Source organism: Empidonax traillii, unplaced genomic scaffold (assembly GCF_003031625.1).
Source record: "Empidonax traillii isolate 1590-97213 ecotype Southwest subspecies unplaced genomic scaffold, ASM303162v1 scaffold291:size1517763, whole genome shotgun sequence".
Classification (NCBI taxonomy): domain Eukaryota; kingdom Metazoa; phylum Chordata; class Aves; order Passeriformes; family Tyrannidae; genus Empidonax; species Empidonax traillii.
The window spans coordinates 111,569-136,751 of NW_020955484.1; the positions used below are offsets into that span (position 1 = coordinate 111,569).

Consider the following 25,183-nt stretch of genomic DNA (forward strand, 5'->3'; position numbering starts at 1 on the left):
ATTGATAAAGCAATTCCAGAAAATTTGCTAAACTTCAAGTGCATACACTGTAGTATTAACTTTTTCTGGTTTGTTTGTTTGTTTTTTTTTAATAACTTTATTTGTAATTTATACTTTACCTTATTTATTTAAAACAGTCTTTTTTTTATAGCTCTGAATTTTACTGTATTGGCTATTGAGGTTGGCAGTTGTATGCTTAACTTGTTTGGACGACATTTTGTATGTCAGTGCATAGAAAATCTGTCAGAGTATTTGCATGAATTTCTGGTTTTTTAAGTTAATGCTGTGTGAAATTCCTTATTGAGTTTTGTTGAAGTCAGTTAAACTTCACCTGTGACGGGATGAGGGTAATTAGTGTTTAGGTTGACAGCTTTGGAGAGTCTCATATTCTGACCAGTATTTGCAGGAATTTTTATTAGGTTGTGAAATGATATTCTTAGATGTGACTTGAGATGATTTTTAATTTACTGAGCAAAAAATATAATAGCAGAAAGTTCACAGATCATATTAAAGTCCTTACATAGCTGTTACTTTGAGGAAAAAAGAGGTATCTTTCAAAAGTGGAAAAAAAAATCCCCTGTGCTTTCTTCCCCCTTTCCCTGTTTTATTAGGTCGTTTATTGAGAGCTAATCAGATCACATTCAATTGGGATAGACTGGCTAGTTGGATCAATCTCACTGAACAGTGGCCATACAGAACATCATGGCTCATCCTGCATCTTGAAGAGACTGAAGGTGTTCCAGATCAGCTGACTTTAAAAACCATCTACGAGAGGTAGGCATTATTCTGGTAATGGTATGCACTTTCAGTGATTAAAATAATGATCATTATTAATGATGATTAGAAGAACATGGCTTTCTAACAGCTATCAAGTTGTAATCTAAAATTTCCACAATCTGGCTCTTTTCTGCTAACTTTTGAAATCTCCTAGGTGACTTTCGTTGCTATTGAATGCACCATATATGAATGAGTGCTTTGTATTTAAAACAAAGAGAATTCTTTCACAGGTAGCTAGGTATCAAGAGACAGCTTCTGTCTCTTGATAAATTTTCGTCTTTACCTTGGCCAAGGTAGAAGTTGCAGGGTTTTTCCCCTTGTTAGTTAGTCTGAAGTAGGTTCTGCAGAAACTGCCCTTACTGATCAAAATCTCTAAAGGTTTCTTGCAAGTGTGCCTGGGGCTATTGCTGTGCCTTATACCACAGTTAAGGAGTGGAAAAACGAAGCATGACTTTCTCCATTTCTGGTACAAGTTGCTGTCCAACAGGGCTGTGTAGGTATTGCAACTGAGAACAAATGGTCTGTGTTTTCAGTGAGCACAGGACACATGTGCTTGTATGAAGGTGCTTGAGGATTGGGTCCTGATGACAGTGGGAAGAATAGAAGACAGAATGTGACTGAGAGTTGGGCTTATAGGAGAAAAACAGAATCTGAGAATAGAAGTCAGTGAGAAGAAAGAAGCGTTTGACTTGGGTAAGAAATAATTGAGATCAGAGGAAAGAACAGATGAGGTAAAGAGGGAAGACTGTGTCTGACTGAACAAGTTACCAGAAAATCTAGAGACCTTGCAGAGTCCAGGCAAAAGAACTTGGAGAGAACATTTTGGAAGTGTACCCTGCACTGGAAGTCCAAGAATAGGAGAAGATGAACTGGATGAGGGCCTGTGGTGGGCTGGAAATGGTTGAAATATTGAGAATGGAATTGAGACTGGGAAAAATTACTGAATGAGTTGTATTAGGAAAGGAAAGTCAAAGTGAGCTTAAAGACCTGGACACAGACAGCCCAGAAGGTAAGACAAGAGTGGACTGGGCATGATGAGGCTGAAGATTCAAGACAGATGAAGAGGGCAGGTAGTAGACTGGAGTAGCTTCTAGGTGGGAGATTCTTTCCAAAATACCAAATTTCAGAGGCAAATAAGTGCATGATTAGAAAACACTTTCCTCTGGGGAATGGATCCAGTTTCTGGATTTTGCATTTCGTCTGTGAGTGTAATGTACCTGTGAAATCAAATATAAAGTAATGGGAACCTACCTTTCCATTGTGGGTTCACATGACTAGTGTTGCAAACATTTACATGATCAGCTAAGTACAGTCATTCAGACTCATCGGGGATCCCTTCTGTCATGCTTCTCATTCTAACTTTTCTTTATTTAGATTTGCTGTATGGCATGTTTCACAGTTTTATATTTTCATATCCAACAAAACTTATGACAGCTTTTTCATTATTAGCATCTACAGTAATAAATCGCATTGGAGTGATCAAAGTCCAAAGCTATCTTCAAGACATAACAATATTTATGTTTTCCGATAAGCCAAAGGAGGTATTAAGAGACCTGGTTTGTAGTCATAAATGAGTACTGATAACTCCAGTATTAACTGATGTTAAATCTGTAGTAAACCAACATGAAGAAAAGGAAAGGACAGTCACAACTGAACATGAATTACTTATTTGGGTTCTGTATTGTTTGTTGTTAGTACAGGCCCTTGAGCTGTTGATACTGGGTGCCAGCTGGGGCATATCATAGTTTATTAGTTCAGGTGTGGAGGATATTCAGCACTCCTGCTATGTTGTTGTGCCTCTTGCTGTGCAGGTTGTGTTTGGAAGTAATATAGCCACTTGAGTAGACTGACAGGTCATAACTGACAGTTATAACTGTATAGATGATTTTTAGTATATAAAACTAGAATACATAATGTGAAGAACCCTGTACCATGTGTTGGATAAGGGAGGGTGGTGATTTTCTTCTAAGTAAAGCTGTTTGTTTTCTACCTACAATGCCAGGAAAAAGAAAATAGGACCAATATTCTGGACTCTCTCTTTAGCAAAAAATACCAACAGGATTATTTGATATGAAAATGATAAAGCTACAAGACCTAGTTTCTTTGACTACTTATCAATTAAAAAAAAGTTTCCTGATAATAATGTTGCTGCGTTCTCAGGAAGAGAATTTGATGTCTCAGACACTTCTATTTAACCTGCGTAAGGAATTAAAGATATAACTCTACTGAACTATTGACAAAGCTGAGATCTGGTATGTCTGGTGATTTGGGTGATCATCTTTACCATATACTGAATATGAAAAGGTCTGGGATTGTCTAGAGCTCTAAAAATTCTGTTTTATCAAAAATAATCCTTTCTGTGTCATTGTTACTGTTTTTATCTACAACTGTTTGAAGTGCTTTGGCTTAAATATGTTTCCATATCATTTCAAAGTTAGTTCCTCTTCTAAAACTTCAGTTTCTGTTTTCTAACTTTTACTAGTTTATAGAACAGCTTTCCCATTTGGAGTCTCATGAATAGATCCCAGATTTTGATAATTCTATAGCTTGTTCCTGTGCTGAGTTCGTGTTACTTCTTTCCTGCCTTCTCATCTGCAGGGTTTTTGTTTGGATTTTTGTGTGTGTGTTTGGTTTTTGTTTGTTTGTTTGTTTGTTTTTGTTTGGGTTTTGGTTTGGTTTTGGTGTTGTTGGTTTTTTTTGTTTTGTTTTTGGTTTGGTTTGGTTTGGTTTTTTTTTTTTAAATATTTGATGCTTTAGAGCAGGAGCAAGAATGTAATTTTCCTAGAACTGAATAGTTTGTATTAAACTACTTTTTATTGTGACTGTGCAAAGTCTTTGGTTTTGCTGTTCCTTTGGATGAAAGGAATCTTGTAGGTTTTGTGTTAAGTGTAGGAGTTTCACACTTGATCACATTCTCTGTATAAGGAAAATGCTTTGATATTATAATTGCTTTTCCAAATTTTAAAATATCCTGTCTTCAAAAGCTTTTGAATCACCACTGTTACCTTGCAGTGAGAACTCCCCGCTGCTGACTGTGCGGGGCAGAGGGGGCACAGCGGGCTGGTCTGTTACAACTCCCTTGGGCTGAAGAGTTACAGTAGATAATTCCTGTGCGCGCTGAGGGTATGGCTGACAGGCGGTGATGTACCCCGCGGTGAGTCCCTGCCATGTCCCTGCCGTGTCCCAGGTTGTTCCCGGCTCCCCTCCCAGCGCCGCTGGTGCCGTGGGAGCCGCGGCTGAGCGGGGCGCGCTCCCGGCTGCGGCGCGGGGCGGTGCCGGCAGGTGGCGCTGGCGGAGCGCCCGCCGAGCCCCCGCCCGCTCATCCCGCTCATCCCGCGCATCCCGCGCATCCCGCGCTCCTCTTCAGCTCCAGAACTGGATTTTGCAGACTGTATTTGCAAACCGTAGTAAAGGAGAGGGCCGTTTTCTGTCACACCTCGGTGCTAGCTTTTACAAAGAATGCAATAGGAAAACTAAGCTAAGACAACTTAAAGCTGCTCTACAACTATATGTCAGAGTTTGTGTGATGCTGGACTAGTCACCTCTATAGTACCTTTCACTTGGGCAGTACTTGTGCCTCTGTGGGGAGATGGAATACAGGTTATGGTTCTGTGGGCTGATATTAAGCACTCGGTGTTCAGAACTATTTCTGGAGCTACTGGGAGCTCTATTTTCAGTTGGTGGAGTACTCTGAAAAAAATGGATGTCTCAGTTTGATAACTACATATGCCTATATCTCAGTGCTTCAATTTGTCTTTAAAGCAAAAGCTAACTAATATATTCTTACTATGAAAAATTGTTGGGGAAAATAAATTTGTGGTTTTCTGGAGATACTGTGAAGAATGTGAATATCGATGAGTCTGAAACCAGTTCTGTCAGGAGAAGTGTATCTTTGCTGTATCATACTACGCAGAGGTGGAAAAACCTACTGAATGTTATAGTGACAACTTTTCCCCTGGGTTTTTAAAAAAATATGAAAAAGACCTCTAAAACAATACCCCAAAGAAAATCAGACTGGGATTTTTGGCATAGGCATACCTTCATGAATCTTTATGAATTGGAGTCACTTAACATCTCTTATAGAAACAGGTAGAATGTTGCTATGCTGTAATTCTTTCACAGAGGGGAGCAATTGCATGCTTTGTATCTGGGGCAAATTTTGAAATTAAAACAATGGTGAATCTGCATTGTTGGCTTCCAGTCCATATTCTCAAAAAGAATGCCTTTGCTCTTTTTTTACTTCCTTAAATGGACTTGCTGTGTTGTCTCACTTTTATCCTCCCATCTCCAGCCTTCCTCTCTCTCTGCTGTTCTGGGTCTTTACTTGGCCTAGCTTTCCAGCTGGTACACTTACTAGTACCAGTATTTATTCCTCTGGGTTTATGTGCTGCCTTTTCAAGTCATCTCTCATAATCAGGACTTTCATGTTGTTTCTTTTCTTACCAGGTTAAGCTCTAAATTCTGAGTTTGTCTATTGTGTTCTCCTTCCCCTTTTGTGTGTAGGTACCTTTGTGGTCATTACTAACCTCTCCATCCTGGTCAGGTTTAATTATCTTTACCATTTCATTTATAGTTGTGACATATAGTTAATATTTCCCTACATTTCTATTGTGCTCCTCCGTGTTGCTGTACAGAGTCTTCTTAATGTCAGTTAAACCAAAGTGGTTTGCAGAAGTTGCAAAAGGCAAATTTTTAGAGCTCTGAAGTGGAGTAAAATAATGGGCTTTCTGCAAATTAATTTTTAAGAGAATTAAGTTGTCAGATTAAAGCAAGTTTCTGTTGAATGTTTGCAACTGTGATTTCTCAGACTTGTAAATTAGCCATCCATGGGAATGTGCTCTCTTGTGAAGACAAATGAAACATCCATAACATCAGAATAAATGACAGTGCCCGATCTAAATAAATTATATCCTGGGAAACATCCCTGTGGCTTTTGTAGAAAGAAGGTATGTTTCAAGAAACTGAATTCTCAACAGTCAATGAACTTATGAAGAAAGCAATGAAATATTTTGAAATCTAAGAAATTTTAAGCAAGACCTTGATCTAAGAACGCCTAAATGCATGGAGATTAAAGATAATAGTAGGTAAGATTGCCTCAGGAAAACAAAAGAAGGAAGCAAACGATGGGAGTACGTAACTCATGAGAAACTTACAGGTGAGGTTTCCAAAGAAAATTCTTGTGTTCTTGGACATACTACCTGTAAATGATCTGACCGAGGGAGGAGATGCAATGTGGGGATATAACCAGGATAGCTGTTTCACATGGCCTTGTGGAAGTAGTTATGAGTAAGTTGCAGATCAAAGTCATTGTGGATATAGGTATCATAACATACTGGGGAAAATACTCTCATCTGTAATCCTGCTCACACAGTAAGGGAGTGTAAATCTGCACTGAAGAAAGGAATTCATGAATTGTTGCTGGTTTTTTCTGAAAAATGTTCAGTACCCCTCAGCAGTCAGAAAATGAAATAGTCTTTAGGAGTTCTTAGCAAAGCAATAGAAAGAAAGAATGTATTGTATTATACAAATCTGTGATTTTTCTAAATTTCAAGCACCAGAGTTTCTAGTCATCACATTTTAAAAAGGTTGTACCAAAGTAGAAAAGATATTTAAGAGACTAAGGAAAGCTCTAGTCTCACATCAGATTTTGCTGTGAATATCATCACTGTCCTATTTCCTATGCAGTGACAAGTCCTAGTTTTGCTTGAATAGTTTCTCCTTTCTTCTCAAGTCTCCCTCAGTCTAAGACATTTGATTCATTCATTTCTTTTCCCCAATTTTTCACTTCAGTTTGAGGCTCTGAATTTTGGTCATGTTTGTTTCTTGGTATTTTCTACTACTTAAAGCTGAAGATGTAGGGGATTTGATATTGCCACCTTGTTGATTAAAAGTCATGCTATTAAAGCTGATTTTGTGGGAAGGAATGTCTTCTTAGTCCCTTTCCACATTAAGTTGACTCACTAAGTAAGATAACCGCTGAACACATTTTATCTCTTTACATCTCTCTTATCGTGGCAGAAATCAAAATCTGCAGTACTTTGTCAATTGAAAGATATTCCTAGAAATCACCAAACTAGTTCTGTAACTATTATCTGTAAGCTTTTTTTACTTCTGAAAGCTAGAGATGTTAGGGAGAGTTTCTGTGTCTCTGAACTAACCAGTTCTCTTTTAGATATGGCAGATATACCAGTCAGTCACTTCTTAGGGCTGTTAGTAACTGGTCTGCAGGGTTCGTGCAGCTGAAAGTGAAACTTCAGGCATGTGTGTGCCTCTTGAGTTCAAGAATACATTTCAGAATATGACTGGCTAAATTTGTAAACTCTTCAAAAATTACGGATGGTCTGAATTATTACCACTGAAATTTCTGCAACATCAGAGGTTCTGCTACTGTGAATGCCCAGAATTGCTGTAGGTTACCTTGCATCTATAACCTTTTCAGGCACATGAGAGGCAGTAGCTGAAGCCCTTAAAAAGCCTGGGCAAATAAATGTGGTTTGAGCATGTTTGCAGCAGGAGATAAAAATCAGGTTCAGCACAAAGCACAGCAGCAAAGTCTACTTTAATTAGGAGAGAAATGCGTTTAAATTAGTTATAACCAAGTGCTGGGGCAGGTTGTGTGACGAATTGCAGGAACCTTCTGGTCCTGGTAAACATAATGTGTTGTCCAGGCAGACAAAGGCACTGTAGAAAAGTTCCAGTTGGCCTTTGAAAAGAAGATGGCAAGGAACACACTGCAGGCTACCAGAGCAATTTAATGACCTACCTGTTCTAGAGGGCCCCTTGGAAAGAGAAAAGTCAGTATGAAGTTGATAATAATCCATGAGAATTTTCTCATGGTCATATGTGGATATCAGGCATAGGTAGAACATTTGCCCGGAGTTAAGTACATCTATGGTAATTGTTGTCCTCTCTCTTGTGGGGTTAGGATCTAGATTCTGTATCTTTCTGAATATAATTCTAGCTATTACCTGCTGAAACTGTGAGAAACATAAGGATGGTATATCTAAGAAAATAGTCCTAAGAAAAGACCATGATGCATTGTCTCACTGCTTAAAGGTGTTGGGAAGGGGTGGATGCTTATCCCCAGAGCTGAATTTACAATTTTTTTAATGGTACCTAATTCAGGTATTCACACAACCTTCTATTCAGTTACTTCCTAGTGGCTGCTTTTGATGTTAGTCTGTTTGTTGGGCTTGATGTCACGAGGGACAGTCCTACCTGTCATTCTTTGCCCAGGCTTTGACAAAACTGGGATATTAAGACATGGCTTATCAATTCTTTGTGAGGGTATTGCGAATAGCTGCTGGTGCCTGAATTTCTGGGACTATTCTTACATATTTAATAAAAATATTAGAACAGAAGAATTTGGCTCAGGATAGAAGAAACTCTCAAGAGCCATCTGTTCAGATTAGGATCTCCACCCTTACTTAATCTCCTTGAAAATATGCCTTTTGGGAAGCTGAAGCAAACTATGAAAATCAAGAATCTTTTTGATTTTGAAAAAAAGAGAGTTTCCAGGATGAGAAAATACTTATACTTTCCTCAGAGTTGTAAGTAACCATTATTTAAAACTTAGCAACATATAATTCATCCATCACTTGGGTTTAAATTAACCTCTGAGATAAAGTCTTTGTGCACATATGTATGCGTGCCTACCTATGATGGGTGGCAAATTGGATGGCAATACAATGTGCCAAGGCAGAACACACCAAATTTAGAAGAATAGCATAGCAGCTTTCTTTTATTCAGGATTGTTTTTTGGGGGGGATGGGGGAAGGGGGTGGAGGAGGTGGGGTGGGAGAACTAAAGGATCTAAGCCAGCCATAGCTCGTCTTAGTTTTTTTAATGCCTTTGCAACTCTTACACTATTCCAGGGGATAATTCGTGGAAGACATCTGCTCTGTCTCCTTTATCAATAATGGAAAGTATTGTTGTATCTTAATTTCTTAAGTTCTAGTCCAGTTTCAGCACTGGGGTATGATTTTGCTTGGTGCTTTTTCCAGTCTTTACTGAAGTTACCCCTTTTTTAAATCAACCACAGAAAAAGTTATGTCTAGTAATGGTAACCAGGGAAATACTTAATTTCAGGTTGCTAGATAACTCATCTTCTGTTTTGTTTTTTTTTTTTTCCTTTTTTTCTGTTTTCCTGCTTTCTTAAACTGATAAAAACTAATTTAGTTTTAGGTGAAACAGCACTTGATTCCTGTAGATTGGGAGTTCTATAGTGGGGGCTTATTGGTGTCATGTTTTACTGACAGGTTCAGATCTCTTGTGTGATACACCCGTATGAATCAAATTAAGAAATCACTTAGGTTAAAACTATTTCACACACAGTGGAATATTGCTACTTCATTGTTTACTACTCCAATTTAAGAAAGTATATTTACAGTGAACTAAAAATACCACCAAGCTATAAATGATATAAAATTATTTTATTAAAGAAATTGATTTCATAAAAAAAATAGTATTCTGTAGCACTAGTAGTAAAATTTATTTTTCTCTATATAAAGGCTCATTTATTTTTATAGCAATTTGATGACACATCTGCTTGCTTTATTTAGCTGAAAAGAAAATGTTGGTTCTTGGTGTTTTGTAAAATTGCTTTGTTAAATTATTTTCGAAATCGCTCAACTTTTAACAAATGACATTTGATACTAACATTGGAAAGCAATTTCAGCTAATTAAGTAGATCCTTCTATAAACCATTGGAACATTAAGATGACAAACTGTTCATTCAGGATTATTTTAATTGGTACAATTATTGTAATTTTGTTGCAATTATGTGTTGAGCTAAAAGCTTTTGTTTAAATCATTTGAGGGTTTTTTTGTTAATATACATAAGTAAGAAAAGAAGTAAAATAAAACCCAAAGATAAGCATTATCTGTCTACTTTTTCATTACAGTGCTTTAGACAAGTATCTATTGAATTATTCTTTTAGAGAAGTGTGTTACATGTTTTCAGCACATCTCTAGCAATGTTAAAATTGAGCAAGATCATTTGAAATGTAACTTTTCTGGAAGGTTATTATGTTAATTCCAGTTTTGACACTGTTTAAATGTCTTTTAATAAAAAGGGTGAAATGAACTTTTGAGGGATTTGTGAGTTGCTTAATACCTATTGATGTATTAATTTAAGAAGTGTAGCTATTTAGTGATTATAGAAATTAAAAATGAAAAAGCTATGAAAGGTGCCACATTCATCACTCTGATGATAATGTTCTCTGCAATCATCTTTGCCCAGGCCAGGTTTAAATAAATCACTTCCTCTAAGTAGACAACTTCGTATTCTTGTGGACCTCGCAGTGAGGCATTACCTCTGAAATAGTTAACCTGCTTTTTGTTTTTCTGTTTCCTTTTATTTCCTCCTACTTAAAATGCAGGGCACATGGAAGTTATTATGTTTCTTACTGTGCTAATAGTGTGTGCTCAGTGTTAAAAGTCAATGCACCAGTTGAGTAGTAGGTGGTTGATGCCCAAACTGTCTCCTAAACAGGCTTATATGAGGCAGGGCTAAAAGAAGTAAAGTACTAGAGGACATGACAAGCAGTCATGGAAGTAGGACATGGAAGTTCAGGTGAGAAGGTAGTAGGGAGAGAAAAAGGATTGGAACAAAAGCTGATAAAAACAAGAAAGGGGAATATTTTTAGCTTCTTTTTTTTTTTTTTAATGTATCTTTGTAATATAAAATAATAAGTCATATTTTGAAAATACTTTCCAGATAAGTTTAGATGTTTCCAGAATAGTTAATGTGCATTAATGACATCTGTCAGAAATGTTCCTCTGTGTTTTTCATGTCCCTCCAAGCACCCCTGATTGATACTTGTTTAAGGTAGAATACAAAAGGCTTAATTTTAACAACATTATGTCAGGGAAGAAAACTTTATTTTAAACCTGTGTAAGTCAATTCCTCAGACTTCTTTATTTTGGGGGGAATTGATTAAGTTGGGAAATAAAATTGGAGGTGATGGCTTTTTGTGCCTCCTGAACATTTTTGCCAAGCAGAATGTTTATTCAAAACCTGATGGGAAAACATGGTGAAGTAAGATGATTAGCTGGAAATGCATCTCCTAGCTACATACTGCTAGCAGCCCATATCCTGGCCTAAACCCACAATAAATGTGATGTAATCTATCTCCTGGGGGAAAAAAGAGGAGATAAAATACTTGCTTTGTATTCAGAAATTACTTTTATTTTATATTGCAATAAAAGTCTGCCACTGACCAGTAGCGTGGAATATCAAGTTCTTTGAAAGCTGATGCTCTGGTATTCCTTGCAACAACTTGCTCATATACCTCATAGAACAAATTTGCCTCGTTAGGCCAACTCTGTTACAAGAAGCTGCTTCAGAAGGGCAAGATAAGGAATAGATCAGGTAATCCAAATGCTGTATAAAGGATGTAGTGTGCCCTTGGTTCTGTTTGACTTGGGTCTTGGTTATTAACCCTAAAGTTAATGTAGTTTAGCAGTTGTACCTTTTTGCCTTCCATTTCTGAATAGCATTTGTAACAGATTGATAGTCTTTGACTTTGAGAAGTGGAACTCGTGCTTCTGTGAGTGAAGTTTTTGCTGTGGACTTTTGGAGGAGGAGTGTTCTGTCCGAGGTTTAGCTGTATCCTGTGGTGTAGCCCCAGCAAAGAGTCCTGTGCTAGAGACTGGGGTAAATCCTGGCTATTTCTGATGCTAGAGGACCTGCAAATATTTGCTGGATTTCTGAATTCATACAGGTGAAGGCACTGACTAAAAGAATACCTGCATAAAACCATAAGGGAACTTTGTAGCTGACATTCAGTGATGAAAATGCCAAAACCAGATTAAAACAGTATTCTTGTAATTCACTTGTGTGAGTGATCTTGTTGGACTTGTGATACAAAATTACTTTTTTGGTTACAGATCAGCTTTGAGCAATCTTAGATTCTTCTGTGCTACTGTGTTTCACTGCTTTTTCATCTCTGTAATAAGTATAATAATTTTTTAAAAAATTCTTTTGCCTTTTGTAATTCAAATAGCACTGCAAAACTGTGAATGAATCTGGGCATTTGTAACTGCATGAACACTTTAAATTATAAACACTTTTAATTATAAAGAATGCCAGTGTAGGGTGTGTTCTGGAAAGTTGTATTAAAAATAGAGCTTTTTAATATGGCTTAGTGACACTGCATGGTACTGGGTGTGGGAGATTAGTTTAGTAAATATCAATCTTCTAAGGATGAAATTTTTTTTCTTTCTGAAATGATTAAAAGCAACACTGAGGAGAGGTGCTTTATCTGCTGGTATTTGAATTGGATAGAGTCACTTCTGCAAAGCAAGCTTTCCTGAATACCTATGGTAATAGGAGTTTTTAAATAGCTATTGCATCTGTTCAGTGAAGTCTCTTCTGCTTAATATGCACTGAGGGGAGTTGAATTTTTGTCTAGATAGATCTATCAAACTATAGCTTTCTCTTTTTTTGCTCTTTGTTAAGATAAAGCATTTATTCCCTTACGTTTTAGTATTGAGTGTGTGATGACTTTTTATTCCTGTCTTTACACAAGTGTGTTTATAAGTGAATGTTCTTCTTCGGTGTCCAAATGACCTGTTGCAAATTTCAGTTTGAAGGAATATTTGCAGCACTGCTCTTGACATGTTGATAGTACTGCAAAGTTCCTGGAGCATTATATTAAGAGTATTTGTTTATTTATTATGTTTCTTTGTATCAAACCTCTAGAAAAAGTGAAGTTTTATAATTTTTAATGAGAAGTTATTTTATTATTTTAAACAACATTTTACACTGTATTGAGAGAAAAATTTAAAAAGCACATGCTAGATAAAACGTGACATGCCTTCATGCACATGCCTTCTGTTGCTCTATTATTTAATAGCAATTAATTAAGTCTGTTGATTTTTATGGAGTTAAAAAGTTTAATGACTCTTCTCATGAGCAGCGAAGTCAACCTTCCACCTGTCTGGGAACAGTAGGGCAGGCGGCTCCGTGAGAGAAGGCGAAGTGGGAGCTGAGGAGAACAGCAGGGCAGGCAGGGCAGTGTCCTTGTGACCAAGGAGTGCAGTCCCACGGTAGCCAAACAGAAAAATCAGAGCAAGTTCAGTGACAGTAACCAGGGACAGCAAACAGCCCAGTTGGTCTGTTAGCCACAGGGCACATTTTAGGCCAAGGCAGGAGTTTAGGTCAGTGGGTCAAGGTCAAGACAAAGGTACATAGATGTAACTCAGGCGAGGACCAAGGACAAGGCCTGAGCTTTAAAGCTGTTCTTAACTGAGGTGAAGGAGCCTCCAGTGAAGATTCTCACAGCTCATGTTACCGCAGTCAGATGGCAGGTCACTTGGCTGCACTGTGTCAGAGCCAGCCTTGAGCACAGGCCCCAAAACCCCTGGCTGGGGGAAGAGATGGTGGAACCTGTTGGCACATGCCAGGGCCTGACAATTCCCGATGGCACAGGCAGTGTGGGCGCAGTGCAGCCTCAAGTGCAGGTGGAAGTAATTGATGCTGTTGCCATTTTGCCACCACCTGGTTGGGTGGTGAAGTAGATGGTGAATAGATGGGCAATGTCATGTATAGCCTGTGCTATGCTGGCAACATTCAGTGCTGGACACACTGTTGGACCACAGTGGTTATTTTCCAAGTCAGTCATGGAAGTGCAAGATGAACAAAACTAGAAAAAAACTGAATCAAATTTTTACAGTCTCTTGAATGGAAGATAGGATGATGTAACTCTGTGTTCTTGTAGTAAATTATCTGTATATGAGGAAAAAGCCAGAAATAATCCATCATTATTGGAATATAACTTAATCCACAATGAAAACAGGTTTTAATTTAATTGAATTTTTTTTTTTTTAATTTTAAGTAGTGAAATGAATTTTTAAGGTTCACTTCTGTCAGTGTAATGTTCTGCTTTGGCCTAATTCCTTTTAAGTTCAAGTAGTTTCTTTGGAAACAAACACTCTGTAACACTGACAGTTTTTGATGTTTCTGACTTAAAAAGTAATTCTTTTGCCTCAGGAATCTAGCCCCAAAATGAGAATAAGGTGTTCACAGTGCTTTATTTTTAGATCTGCATGCTTATGTTTTAGAAAAAGTAACTCCTAAAGTGCTTTACATGCTAACCTTTTATTTTTTATCTGAGAAGTACAGGCACGTATGGGTTTTGTGGCTCTTTGCCAAAAGATTATCATTTACATAAATATTTCTTTCAAAGACGTAGTTTAAGACATGGAGCTCAGGAGGTTAGAATAGAGACTTCAATCTGCACACCAGCAGTGGGCTATTGGCTTCTGAACAGTAGCTTTGTTCATCGTGTTCGGAACACTGTTTGCATTCAGACTTAAGTAGAGCTGGCATTAAAATTCAGATAATTTGTTTCATGTGATTCATCAGCTGTGTGTTTTATTTAAATCTATGTCACATTCTCTTTTGGCTTTTTATTTTGTAGATTTAAGTGTTGAAGTAGGCCACTCTTTAACTCTTCAGTCGCTGACTTAAAAAGTGACTTAATTTTTACTTTGCCAGTGCTGAACTCTTGTCTAGAAAACTCACAGTAAATCTGTGTAACTGATATATATAAATAAAGCATGCATTAGCGATTTTACCTTTTTTATGTTTCTGTTCTTAGATTAAAAACAAACACATTCAGTCAGTTTAGTTCTAGTTTTATGTAAACCAAAATAGAAAAACCTAAGGTAGTAGCTAAAAATTAGTGTAAAATATTAAATTCTGAGATTCTGTGGAGTGTACAAGTTTTACTTTGATACTGCCAATGTTCTTATTTTTTTCTTTTAACCATTCACTTCTTGAGGTTAGCACTACTTTAGCTTCTACTAGATTTCTTTAAACGCTGCCAGAGAATGAACTGTTCCCATTATTTGAAACTGTAACCTACTTCTGGTTGTCAAGTTTGGCTTCTTATAAAACCACCTTTTATTCTCATAAGGCTGGAGCCCGTGAAGCCTTACACGCATTGAAATTCCCCAAAGTGGATAATCCCACTGCCATCCAGACAACATCTCATAACGATTTAAAGGATCAGAACCTTTGTTAGAATAGGCTACACTTGCTTTTATGCTTTATATTTGTTACATTTTTCCTGTGCTGTAGAAGTAACTTCTCACTATGAATGAAGTTATTCATAGACACTGTTTATGACAGCATGGTATTGCAGTATCCTCCATCTGTTAGGTACGTGGTCCATTCAGATGTTTTCTGGTAAAAATTATAGGAATTCGTTAATTCTACTTTTAGTATATGGCAAGACTATCCTGAAAGATCATACTGAAAAATTAACACACAGTTGAAATACATTTTTTAATGTGAAGGAGTTGCACTTCAGGCATCTAGCATTGATCCTCAATTGTTTTATTTCTCTTAACATTAAATGCTAAGTATTCTGTGTAAATCAGCCACTGTTGTCTATGGAAAAATCCCATGATACATACAATTCTACCTTTTATGGAGATTCGAAAAATAAAGATAAAAAAAATTGTTGCTTTTAAAAAATGATTAAATTGTGAAATAAGGTAAGATTGTTCAGCTAATGACAGACTTAGTTCATTAGGTCTGTTAAAAATACAATTCAATTACAACCAGTTGGGTGGTTCTTATAAGTGTTACATTTTTTTCTCTTCACAGACACAAGTGTGAATTTATTTAATGTAAGAGATTCCTGGTTGTACTGATAAGTTACTGGGTGTGCATGAGGGTTCCTCCCTTCCTGTCCGTGCATCAGTGCACTCCTGCATGGCAGCACTTAGCTGCTTTAATTGCCCTGTAGTCAGAGAAAACTCTTACACTTCCGTCGTGCTGTGCTAACTTCTTCTTTTTGACAAGTTGCAGCAGCTCATAGAACATTCAGCATATCTATGGTGTCACGCTTTTTCATGGCACTGTACTCATAATATGTCTTTGGAAAAAGCCATTAACTACTGAGATGCATCATTAGTTTTGTATTTGTATAGGGGTTTTCATCTTTATGTATTTTTTCTATTTTTACCTTACCTACAATGTGGTTACTTCACTGGTATCCAAATAGAGTGCTGTGACAGTCACTTTTTAGCCATTACTGTATCTGTGTTCACTGTTCTCAGTGCATTCTTTCACTGTTTCCATTTTCATTAAACTAGGGGTGGGAAACATTTTTTTATCTTAGTAATCTTTAGATTATCATTTCTCATTTGATATTGGATGAGATCTTGGTACTATGAGATGAGATATCAAATAAGATAGGTCCATCTGACCCACCATGTTAGCTTCCATCACTTGATTCCATTTGGTAGGAGCTTTTCATAAACTTCCACAAGACTAACATTTAATCCTTCTCCTTGTTCCTTCCTGAAACTCCCCTTTATACAAGTGCTTACCAAACCCCCACTGTTGCTTGATAATAGTCATAATGCATGAACAGTCCCTTACTTACATTGTGTCTCATGGTTTTGTTGTTATCCTTTGTGGCTTCCTTTCTTAGAAGGTGAATTACTTAAAAGCAGGTGATTGTTTTCCCACTTTTTACCATGGATGCACGGTTGGATTTTGATCAACATTAAAGATGTCTGAGTGTTCTGTTACTAAAGGTGTTAGTTTTAAAAAGAGATTTTTTTTTTTAACCATAGACTTTCTGTTTTGGGTATAGGAATTTGAATAGATGTTTGAGATTAACATTGACAAATGTTAACTTCCCCTGACTTTGCATTTGATTTTACTGATCTGTGAATTCTGGATCTGATTTTTGTCTTCTCTGTGGCTTCTTTGACATTTCTCTGAGGATTACAATTATATGAGATTGTTTAGCAGTTTGAGGTTTTTTGCATTTCAGAAACTGTTACATTAAATTTTCTGCAGACAGTGCAGCTCTCTATGGGTTCTCTTATTTTCCAGAGAACAGGGAGAATGGATGCAAATGTACTAGTATTTCACCCTAGAATATCACTATATAAAATGAAGTCATACTCTAATAAATATGGTTTATGATGTATCTAATTTCACCCTCCCAGAATTTCAAAGAATATTCCTACAACTAAAGATGTTGAACCTCTACTTGAAATTGATGCAGATATACGGAACTTTGAAGTATTTTTATCCTCACGAACACCTGTTCTTGTTGCACGTGATGTAAGAACCTTTTTGCCTTGTACTGTGAACTTGGATCCCAAACTACGTGAAATCATTGCAGGTATGTTTTCAACTAAATGGAAAATGACAATTCTATAATTTATTTTTATTTTAAGTACAGCTACTTTCCATGTAACCCAGAATACTGATTTGTTCATCAAATCAGACCTTCAGATTGTCTGATTTGACTTCAGTAAGAGGCCATACCGTTTCACTTAGTAGCTTTGATGTAATGGCCAGATCATACTAGATTAAAGCCTCTGTTTTGGAGAGGAGAATCTGCTATTCTTGCTTTGAAGACTGCTTTAGCAGATGGAGGAAAGCCATTCCCCCTTGTCCTGTCACTACATGTCCTTATAAATGATCTCTGTCTTTCTTGTGGGCTCTTGTCAGGTGCTGGAAGGCTGCAGTTACATCAACCTAAGCCTTCTCTTTTCCAGACTGAACAAACCCATTTCTCTCAACCTTTCCTCACAGGAGAGGTGCTCCAGCCCTCTGTTCATCTTGGTGGCCTCCTCTGGACTCGCTCCAACAGGTCAATGTCCTTACTGTGCTGGGGACCCCAGAGCTGAATGCTCCGGGGGGAATCTCACCAGGATGCAGCCCAGGATACGTTTGGCTTTCTGGGCTGCAAGCTCATATTGCCAACTCATGTCCAACCTCTCATGACCAGCACCCCCAAGTCCTTCTCGGCAGGGCTGCTCTTGATCTGTTCATCCCCCAGCCTGGACTGATATTGGGGGTTGCCCCGATCCAGGTGCAGCACCTTGCATGAGGTCTTATTAAACCTCATGATATTCCCATAGGTCTACTTCTTGAGTTTTTCTGAATGACATCCCATCCCTCAGATGTGTCAACTGCACCACTCAGCTTGGTGTCATCTGCAAATTTGCTGAGGGTGCACTCAATCCCTTCGTCTATTAATGAACATATTATATAACAGTGATCCAAATATGTATGGACCCCTGAGGGACACCACTCATCAGTGATGTCCATTGTGACTCTGAGCCATTGACCACTACCCTCTGGATGTGAGTGTCCACCCAATTTCTTACCTGTCTAAAAATTCAACCATCGAATCTCTACAGTTTAGAGAGAAGCATGTTGTGGGAGATCATGTCCAAGACTTTACAGAAGTCCAGATAAATGACATCTGTAGCCCTTCCCTTGTCCACTGATGTAGTCACCCCACCATAGGAGGCCACTGAGTTGGTCAGGCAGGACTTGCCCTTGGTGAAGCTGTGCTGACTGTCTCGAATCACTTCACTGTCCTCCATGTGTCTTGGAGGATCTGTTCCATGATCTCCCCAGGCACAGAGGTTCTGACAGGTCAGTAGTTCCTGGGGTCCTCCTTTCTACTATTTTTTAAAATTTGAAATCTATCCATCTCCTGGTGTAGAGGGCAACCTCTCCTCCCCTCCGTCCTCCCCTGTCCCTTTTGAACAGCCTGTAGCCATCAATAGTCACATTCCAGTCTTGGGATTCATTCCCACCAAGATTCCAGAATAGCAACTAGGTCATAGTTTTCTAACAGCACAGTGGCTTCCAGCTCCTCCTGTTTGTTGCCCATGCTGTGTGCACTGATGTAGAGGCACCTCAGCTGGGCTGTTGGCCATGTCATCTTCTTAGAGGAACATCCCTTTCACTGGTGTTTCCCTGTAGGTTTCCATTACCACAGGAGCTCCTGGCTGATCTCCCTAAGACTTCAGGAGTGCTCCAGTGCTCCAGCACAGAGCCACTGGCTGAGAGCCCTCACTGGCCCTGCATCCCTCTAACCTTGGTGTGTCATCCACAGATTGTCATGGGCAAGCCTGATATTATCCCCCTCCCCTGTCATGCCTAGTTTAAAGCTCTGTGAATTAGCCCTGCTGGCTCCTGGGCAAAGACTCTCCTGTTTTGAGAAAGGTGAATCCTGTCTGATGCCTTGTGCCCTGTAGACCTTGCTGTTATCAAAACTGACAAAATGTTGGTGGTGACACCAGCCAAGGTGCCATGTATCAATATACAGTGTCACTGCCTGCAGCTGAAAGGATAAAGGGAAAATAACTTGTGCTCCAGATTCCCTCACCAATTATTCCATGGTCCTCAAGTCTCTTTTGATTGCACTTGGACTGCGCCTTTCAACATCATTGCCTGCCACATGGAAGACCAGTCATGGGTAGTAGTCCAAGGACCATATCAGGGTAAGGCCTTTCCTGGTGGTATCCTTAACCCAGGTCCCAGGGAGGCAGCAGGCTTCTGAAGGGGATGGTTCATTACAGCATATTGGACCCTCTGTTTCCCTTAGAATGGAATCACCTACAACTGCAATCTGTCTTTTCTTCCTTGTGAAACTGGTCTTGATATGAGGTGTAGGCCTTTCTGACCCTTGGACTACCTCTGGTGTAATGAACTGTCTTTGTCATTGTCCACTGACTGGCCTTTCACATCCAGAGCCTCAAACCTATTGTACAGAGGCACCTGGGAGTGTGAGATGGGCAAAGGGAGAGGGGTTGTCTGCTGCCCTGAGTGAGAACTTCGCTACATTCACTCCTTTTGGAGATACTGTCTTACAATCTTAGAATCATTAAAGTTGGGAAAAAACTCCCAAGATTATCAAGTTCAACCTTTGACCAAACGCCATCATGTCAACCGCAGCAATAAGTGACACATCCAGTTATTTTTTATTGAATGCTTCCAGGGATGGTGACTTCACTACTTCCCTGAGCAGCCCTTCTAATGCTTAACCACCTCTTCAGCAAAGGAATTCTTCCTGATGTCCAACCTGAACCTCACCTGGCGCAGCTGCCTTCTGTCTTCTGGGGGGGGAGGGTACAGGACCCCCTGGATCGTGGTTTTTTTTCTGGTGGCTGTTCTGTCTCAGGGAGACCAGAGCATGGTTCCAATAGTTTCTCTGCTTGGACTCTCATGCTCCTTAACCTTTCTGCTTCCTCACTTAGCTGTGCCACCAGGCTGGTCCAGAATCGTCTGCCTGATCATGCTCCACACAGCTGTGCTACTGCTGTCCTATACTGGTGACTGGCTCTGGCCCTCCCTGCAGCCTGAGACCTGGATGGGACCTTTGTCTGGGTTGTTACATCCTTCTTGAAAAGGGCAGAGGGCATAACTTTCTGCCTTGTGGATACCATATCTGAGCTCCTTCCCAGAGGGTGATGACCACCAGTAGAACTCACCTCTTGAGTCGGTGGGGTGATTACCCCCTTCCTGTGCACACGGCTGCACTAACTGCCTCGTCGGGCTCATGGTCGCTCCCACTCCCTGGGCTGAGGCGCGTTGGGGACCTCGGTTTCATTAACGCCTCCTGTGAGAATACTGACAGCTCTTGGTGGGTCAGAAAAAGCCCCTTTGTGGAGGGATCTGTTGCTCTGCCATGGAACAGACCAACCCTGGAGCAGCTTCTCTTGGAGAGTGACAGTTAGGTTCCTTTAGGTTTAAAAAAAATCTGAGTGTTTAGAGGCATTTAGTATGCTACGTAAATTTATGCGATGAATCGTCCTAACTGTCTTAAAGACTCCTGTGTAGATGTGATCATCAAGAGAAATCAACCGAATGCAGCTGAAATTTGACATTCTACTTGGCATTCTACTTGGTGAATTCTAATTGGAGTTAAATACACAAAAATGTACTGTGAATGAATTGGCAAACAAATGAAAACTTTTCCAAATAGCTCAAGCAAGATCTTATTCTTATCTATTTATTTTTCAGATGTTCGTGCTGCAAGAGACCAAATGAATATTGGAGGACTTCCTTATCCCACGTTGCCTTTACACGAGGCACCTGCAAGAGCAACATCTCTGTTCAGTCAGCCTTCATCAGCTTGCTCTTCTACGACCTCCTTCAATGGACCTTTCAATAGCGGAGTTTTATCACCACAACCTCATAGCAGTTACTATAGTGGTATGACAGGACCTCAGCATCCCTTTTACAATCGGGTAAATAATCGAGATCCAATTAACATTCTTCTGACTTAATCTGGTAATACTGCAGATGCCATCTATAAAATATTAAAATACCCATGCAAGTTTTTTTGTGAGTTCAGAAAAGTCCAGGAGTTGACAAATCTCACAGTAACGTTCAGTCACTGTTGTCTGGGGGGAGAAATGTGGTAAAAACAAATTTACAAGGGGAAAAAAGGTCAAATCATTTTGAGACACTGCTCAGTTGTAGGATATTTTAGGGCTTTTTTTTGAGGAGGGATGGGAGGATAAACTTTACTTAGTTGTTCACATGCTCACAGACATTGAAAGGGATCCCAGCTTTTTCTTGGTGACTTGTTAAAACATACAGAAATTCAAGTGGGGAGCTACATTACGAGAATGTATGTTTGTCTTCCCTTTTGTCTCTTTTAAAGTTATTCTGTGATCTTTTCCCTAATCCGGTGTTGCACTAGTTTAAAGCAATTAACATAAATTGCATAAAACATACATTTTTGAGCTATTTGTGAGCCTCAGAAAACACAGTCCTGGGAATGGCTCACCTGAAAATTAAATGAAGTGCTTTACTGTATAGTCAAATCAAGTCTAAACTTTCTGGTTTTGTGGGATATATTCAATATTTTTAACCTTTATTTTTAAATTTTTTTTTTTTAGTACTATAGTAAAAAGAACATAAAGAGCTGAAATAAGTCATACCTTACTTCTATCTGCAGGAAATAGCCTTAATTTTAAGTAGATTTGGCTGTAGGTAAATGTATAAAGAAGTAAGCTGGAAAGGAAATTGAATCATTCCTAAATCAGTGTTTATTAACCAAAGCAAAAAAAAAAAAGTACCTGTAGCACAGAAGGTTTTAAGTTACCTATTCTAAAATTATCCTTATATATCTTCAATATAGTGACATAGTGTTTTGTTGAAAATAACGTAAAATGACGTATACTTTGAAGTAGTCCAACACTGATAAACACTTGTCACATGAGTATTTGTGCTGATACCAGCTCAACTTTGTTAAAATAGGTGTTTCATTGGCAGCCCTGTTTTGTGTTACTGTACATGACAAGGTTTAAAGTCTGGGGTGATATACCACTGAAACCTGTATGGGTTTTTTTTGGCTCTAATAAGCATTACAGAAGCAATTATCGGTGAGTCATAAACTGTTCTTACAATCGGTTTATTTTTTCATTTGTGCGAAGTACATACACAGGCTTACAGGTATGCTTACTTTTTTACCTGCTGAAGACTAAAATGCTTCAGTTTTGGCCTTTCTCTCTGGAATTTTATACTACTCTTCTAAAGTGTAATTGTTTTTAGTGTTTCACTTACACATATTGTCGAGAGAGCTGTATTCATTACTTTAGACTCATAAAGGTACTGTCATGAACACCACATACTGAGATAAGTGATGAGAACCTTTTAAAAGTAGGAAATTCATCCTGAAAGACTGTTTCCTTCAGCATTTTCAATCATATTTTGCTTCCCAGGTTCTTGTAAGAATGGTGTTTAAAAAAAAAAAAAGGCAATTGAAGGATAGGCTCTCCCCAGTAGAAGTTTCCAAGAGAGGTCTTGGATACTGGTATGAGACAGCACAATGAATTCAAATGCTTCTGTGGAAGTGGCTGAATTTTTATTCAAAACCACCTTAAGTTCTGGGGATATGTGCCGTATTCTGACCAGTAAAGGGTTCCTGTCCTGTTGTCTTTAAGCATTCATTTGTGCTTAAGAAAGAACGTTTGAGCTGTTGGGGAAAATGCTCTGTTTATTTTTAGGAAATACACTTTTTTATTATATATGTTTCTTCTTTGTTCTTTAGATTCTTCTGTTCTGTGGATATTGAACTTGCAGTGATGTAATTTATTAATTTTTGATTTAAAATCCCATTCTCCCTCTGGGTAACTGTAAAGGAAATGGTCCTGTTTATCAGGTCTTCAGCTTAGCACTCTGGCTCTCAGTGTAGGACTATGCTGACACATACAGTTGACCACTGTCTGATGGCCTGAATACAAGCTGAAGTTCTAAGAATTACAGCTCTTATCGATCATTGTGGAGATCGTTTTTCTTATTGGGAAGGTCACAGCAGTAGGCAAGTCTTCCTTGGGATTTCGTGGGTGGGAGCTAGAATAAATGGTATGTGAATACTTGTGTTGGTTTTTTTTCCAGAAAAATTCTCTGGTATCTTGAAAAACTAATAACCACTCCTATGTTTTGTAGGCTACGTGCAGACTTGATGAGCAACTCTACTCTGATTTATGCCCGATATGTATTTATATTGATATCATGTTTTTATGATACCTGTATTATCATATTTCAAATGAAGATTGAGTTTGTAGTGTTCAAGCCTATAATTGGGAATTATTCCCACGGGAAGCAGTGGAGTAGCTGAAGTGGGCTCAAGGCTTGATTAGAAATTATGGAAGAATTGTGGGATAATTGCCTTAGTGGACAAATTTTTTTCCATTGCTTTCTAGTTTGATGTCTCACAACCAGCAAGTGGGTGCTCAGTGTGTATTTCAGAGAACAGGTACTGCAGTGAGAGCTGGGCACTTGAATGCAGTATGATCGTTGAACATTTCATGCTTGGGGTATTTCCACATGGTTTAAAACTCTTAGTGGAAAACTGATGCATTAGATTATTCCATTATATTTTCTGGAAATTAATCTCTCTTTAAAAAAAAGTTCATATTATTTCTAGAACATGTCTTATGACAGTGGGATCATTTCAGTTCAGTGAATTTTCTGCATCTTTCTAACCGGGTATTTTCTAACCGGTTAATGTAAGGCAAAGGCTAGGTATTGGTTCTCCTACCTATTTAAACCAAACCAAACTTCCCCATTTAGACTAATGGTTACAGTGCATATAGTATAACTTCATACGTTGGAGGAGCGTATGAAATTTTTGTGGTAATTGTGTGAAAGTGTTCAGAGTCTCCTTCTAGCAACTAAGCATATGGGACCATTTTTATTTTCCATAAAGTGTTCAAAGTTTTAGCATGTGCCATCTATGTAAGTGATACCCTCAGACATTAAACCTAAATTTCTTAATTCATAGAGAGCTACTTCTAAATACAGAAGGTTTTTTTTCCTATTGACAAATATAAAGTGAAATATTTCAACAAATTTTACTCTGCCCTCATAGATTGGCCCTTGAGTTATATAATTATTTACTCTTTACTGAATTTGCTGCAGTAGATTAATCAGAATCTTGTCATGTGCAGAAACACAAACCAAATAATATATTTTTTGGTTAAATAGCTGGATAATACAATTTTGGAAATGCTATGTATAGAAATCTACAGAAATCTATAATACAGCCATTGTTTTGAGATTTTTTTAGGTTTTTGTGATTTTGTTTGCTTGTTTGTTTATTTGTTTGTTTTGGGGGTTTTATTAAGAACTGGGTAATGAGTTGAAAGCAATGAGTGCTATAATTCTGCTTTTTCCAAAGTCTCAATTAACATTGTCCTTTAAAATGATATTTGTATTGAACAACATGCACTAACATATTTCCAACAAAACAGAGCTCAAATACTGTCTGCTATAAGAATCTATTTACAAATTTATAAAATCTAGCATTTGTGGAAACCCTCAGGTTGGGTGCCACAAATATGGGAAGTTCTAGTGATGCTATTATTATGTGTCACACTTTTTGTTTGTTTGATACAATTGTCCTGGCTATTGTTAATGATTGCAGGTTTTACTGAGCATCTGATTTTGAGTTTAGAAGGTCAGAGAGTGAAATTGTCCGAATTATTCCTTAAATTATCCTTTTGCCATACTCAAAACAGATGTTAGAATGTAACCACCAAAAAACCATTCCAATTCTGTTGCTGCAGAAAACCATGCCAGAGCACCTGTTGGCTCTGAGGAAAATGAAAGGGTCTAATTGCTGAGGGATTTTGAAGAACTCACTCCAGAGCTTTTGACTGAATTCTGTTCAATGCAAAAAGCAAAGAAAGCAATTAGTAGTTTCTGTTTTCACTTTATTAAATTCAACTAGAGGATGTGTTTTGTTGAATGATTTTATTTTATTATTACATTTTGATTTGTGTAATTGTTTGTCCCTTTTTTGTTACACTTTTTTTTTTTCCATAGCCATTCTTTGCCCCATATCTTTACATGCCAAGGTATTACCCTGGCAGTTCTCATCTCATCTCACGTCCACCACTAAAAACGAGTTTGTCCAGAGATCAGAACAATGGCCTAGTAAGTATTTTGAAGGGTAATTCAAATACTAACCTAGACAATAAATATAGTGAGTAATGAAAATGAAGGTTATTAATGATAATTCTCTATTAGACAAATATAAGCTTTATATTATAAATATTTTAAGCAAAGGTATTATTAACATGTAATGTAAAATGTATTTTGTTTTAACTTTAGAAA

At 38.1% G+C, this 25,183-nt stretch overlaps 1 protein-coding gene across 5 annotated transcripts in view; it reads left to right on the forward strand.

The window, feature by feature from the left end:
- The window catches only part of KIDINS220 (kinase D interacting substrate 220), a 78,749-nt gene that overhangs the window by 36,801 nt on the left and 16,765 nt on the right, over positions 1 to 25,183 (forward strand). For 3 of the 5 annotated variants that reach the window (XM_027890514.1, XM_027890515.1, XM_027890516.1), the window contains exons 22-25: positions 612 to 774; positions 16,753 to 16,931; positions 20,576 to 20,802; positions 24,893 to 25,003. In XM_027890514.1, the coding sequence (XP_027746315.1) occupies positions 612 to 774; positions 16,753 to 16,931; positions 20,576 to 20,802; positions 24,893 to 25,003 (680 nt within the window). The remainder of the gene's footprint in view (positions 1 to 611; positions 775 to 16,752; positions 16,932 to 20,575; positions 20,803 to 24,892; positions 25,004 to 25,183) is intronic. The other 2 variants (XM_027890517.1, XM_027890519.1) reach the window with 1 other exon arrangement.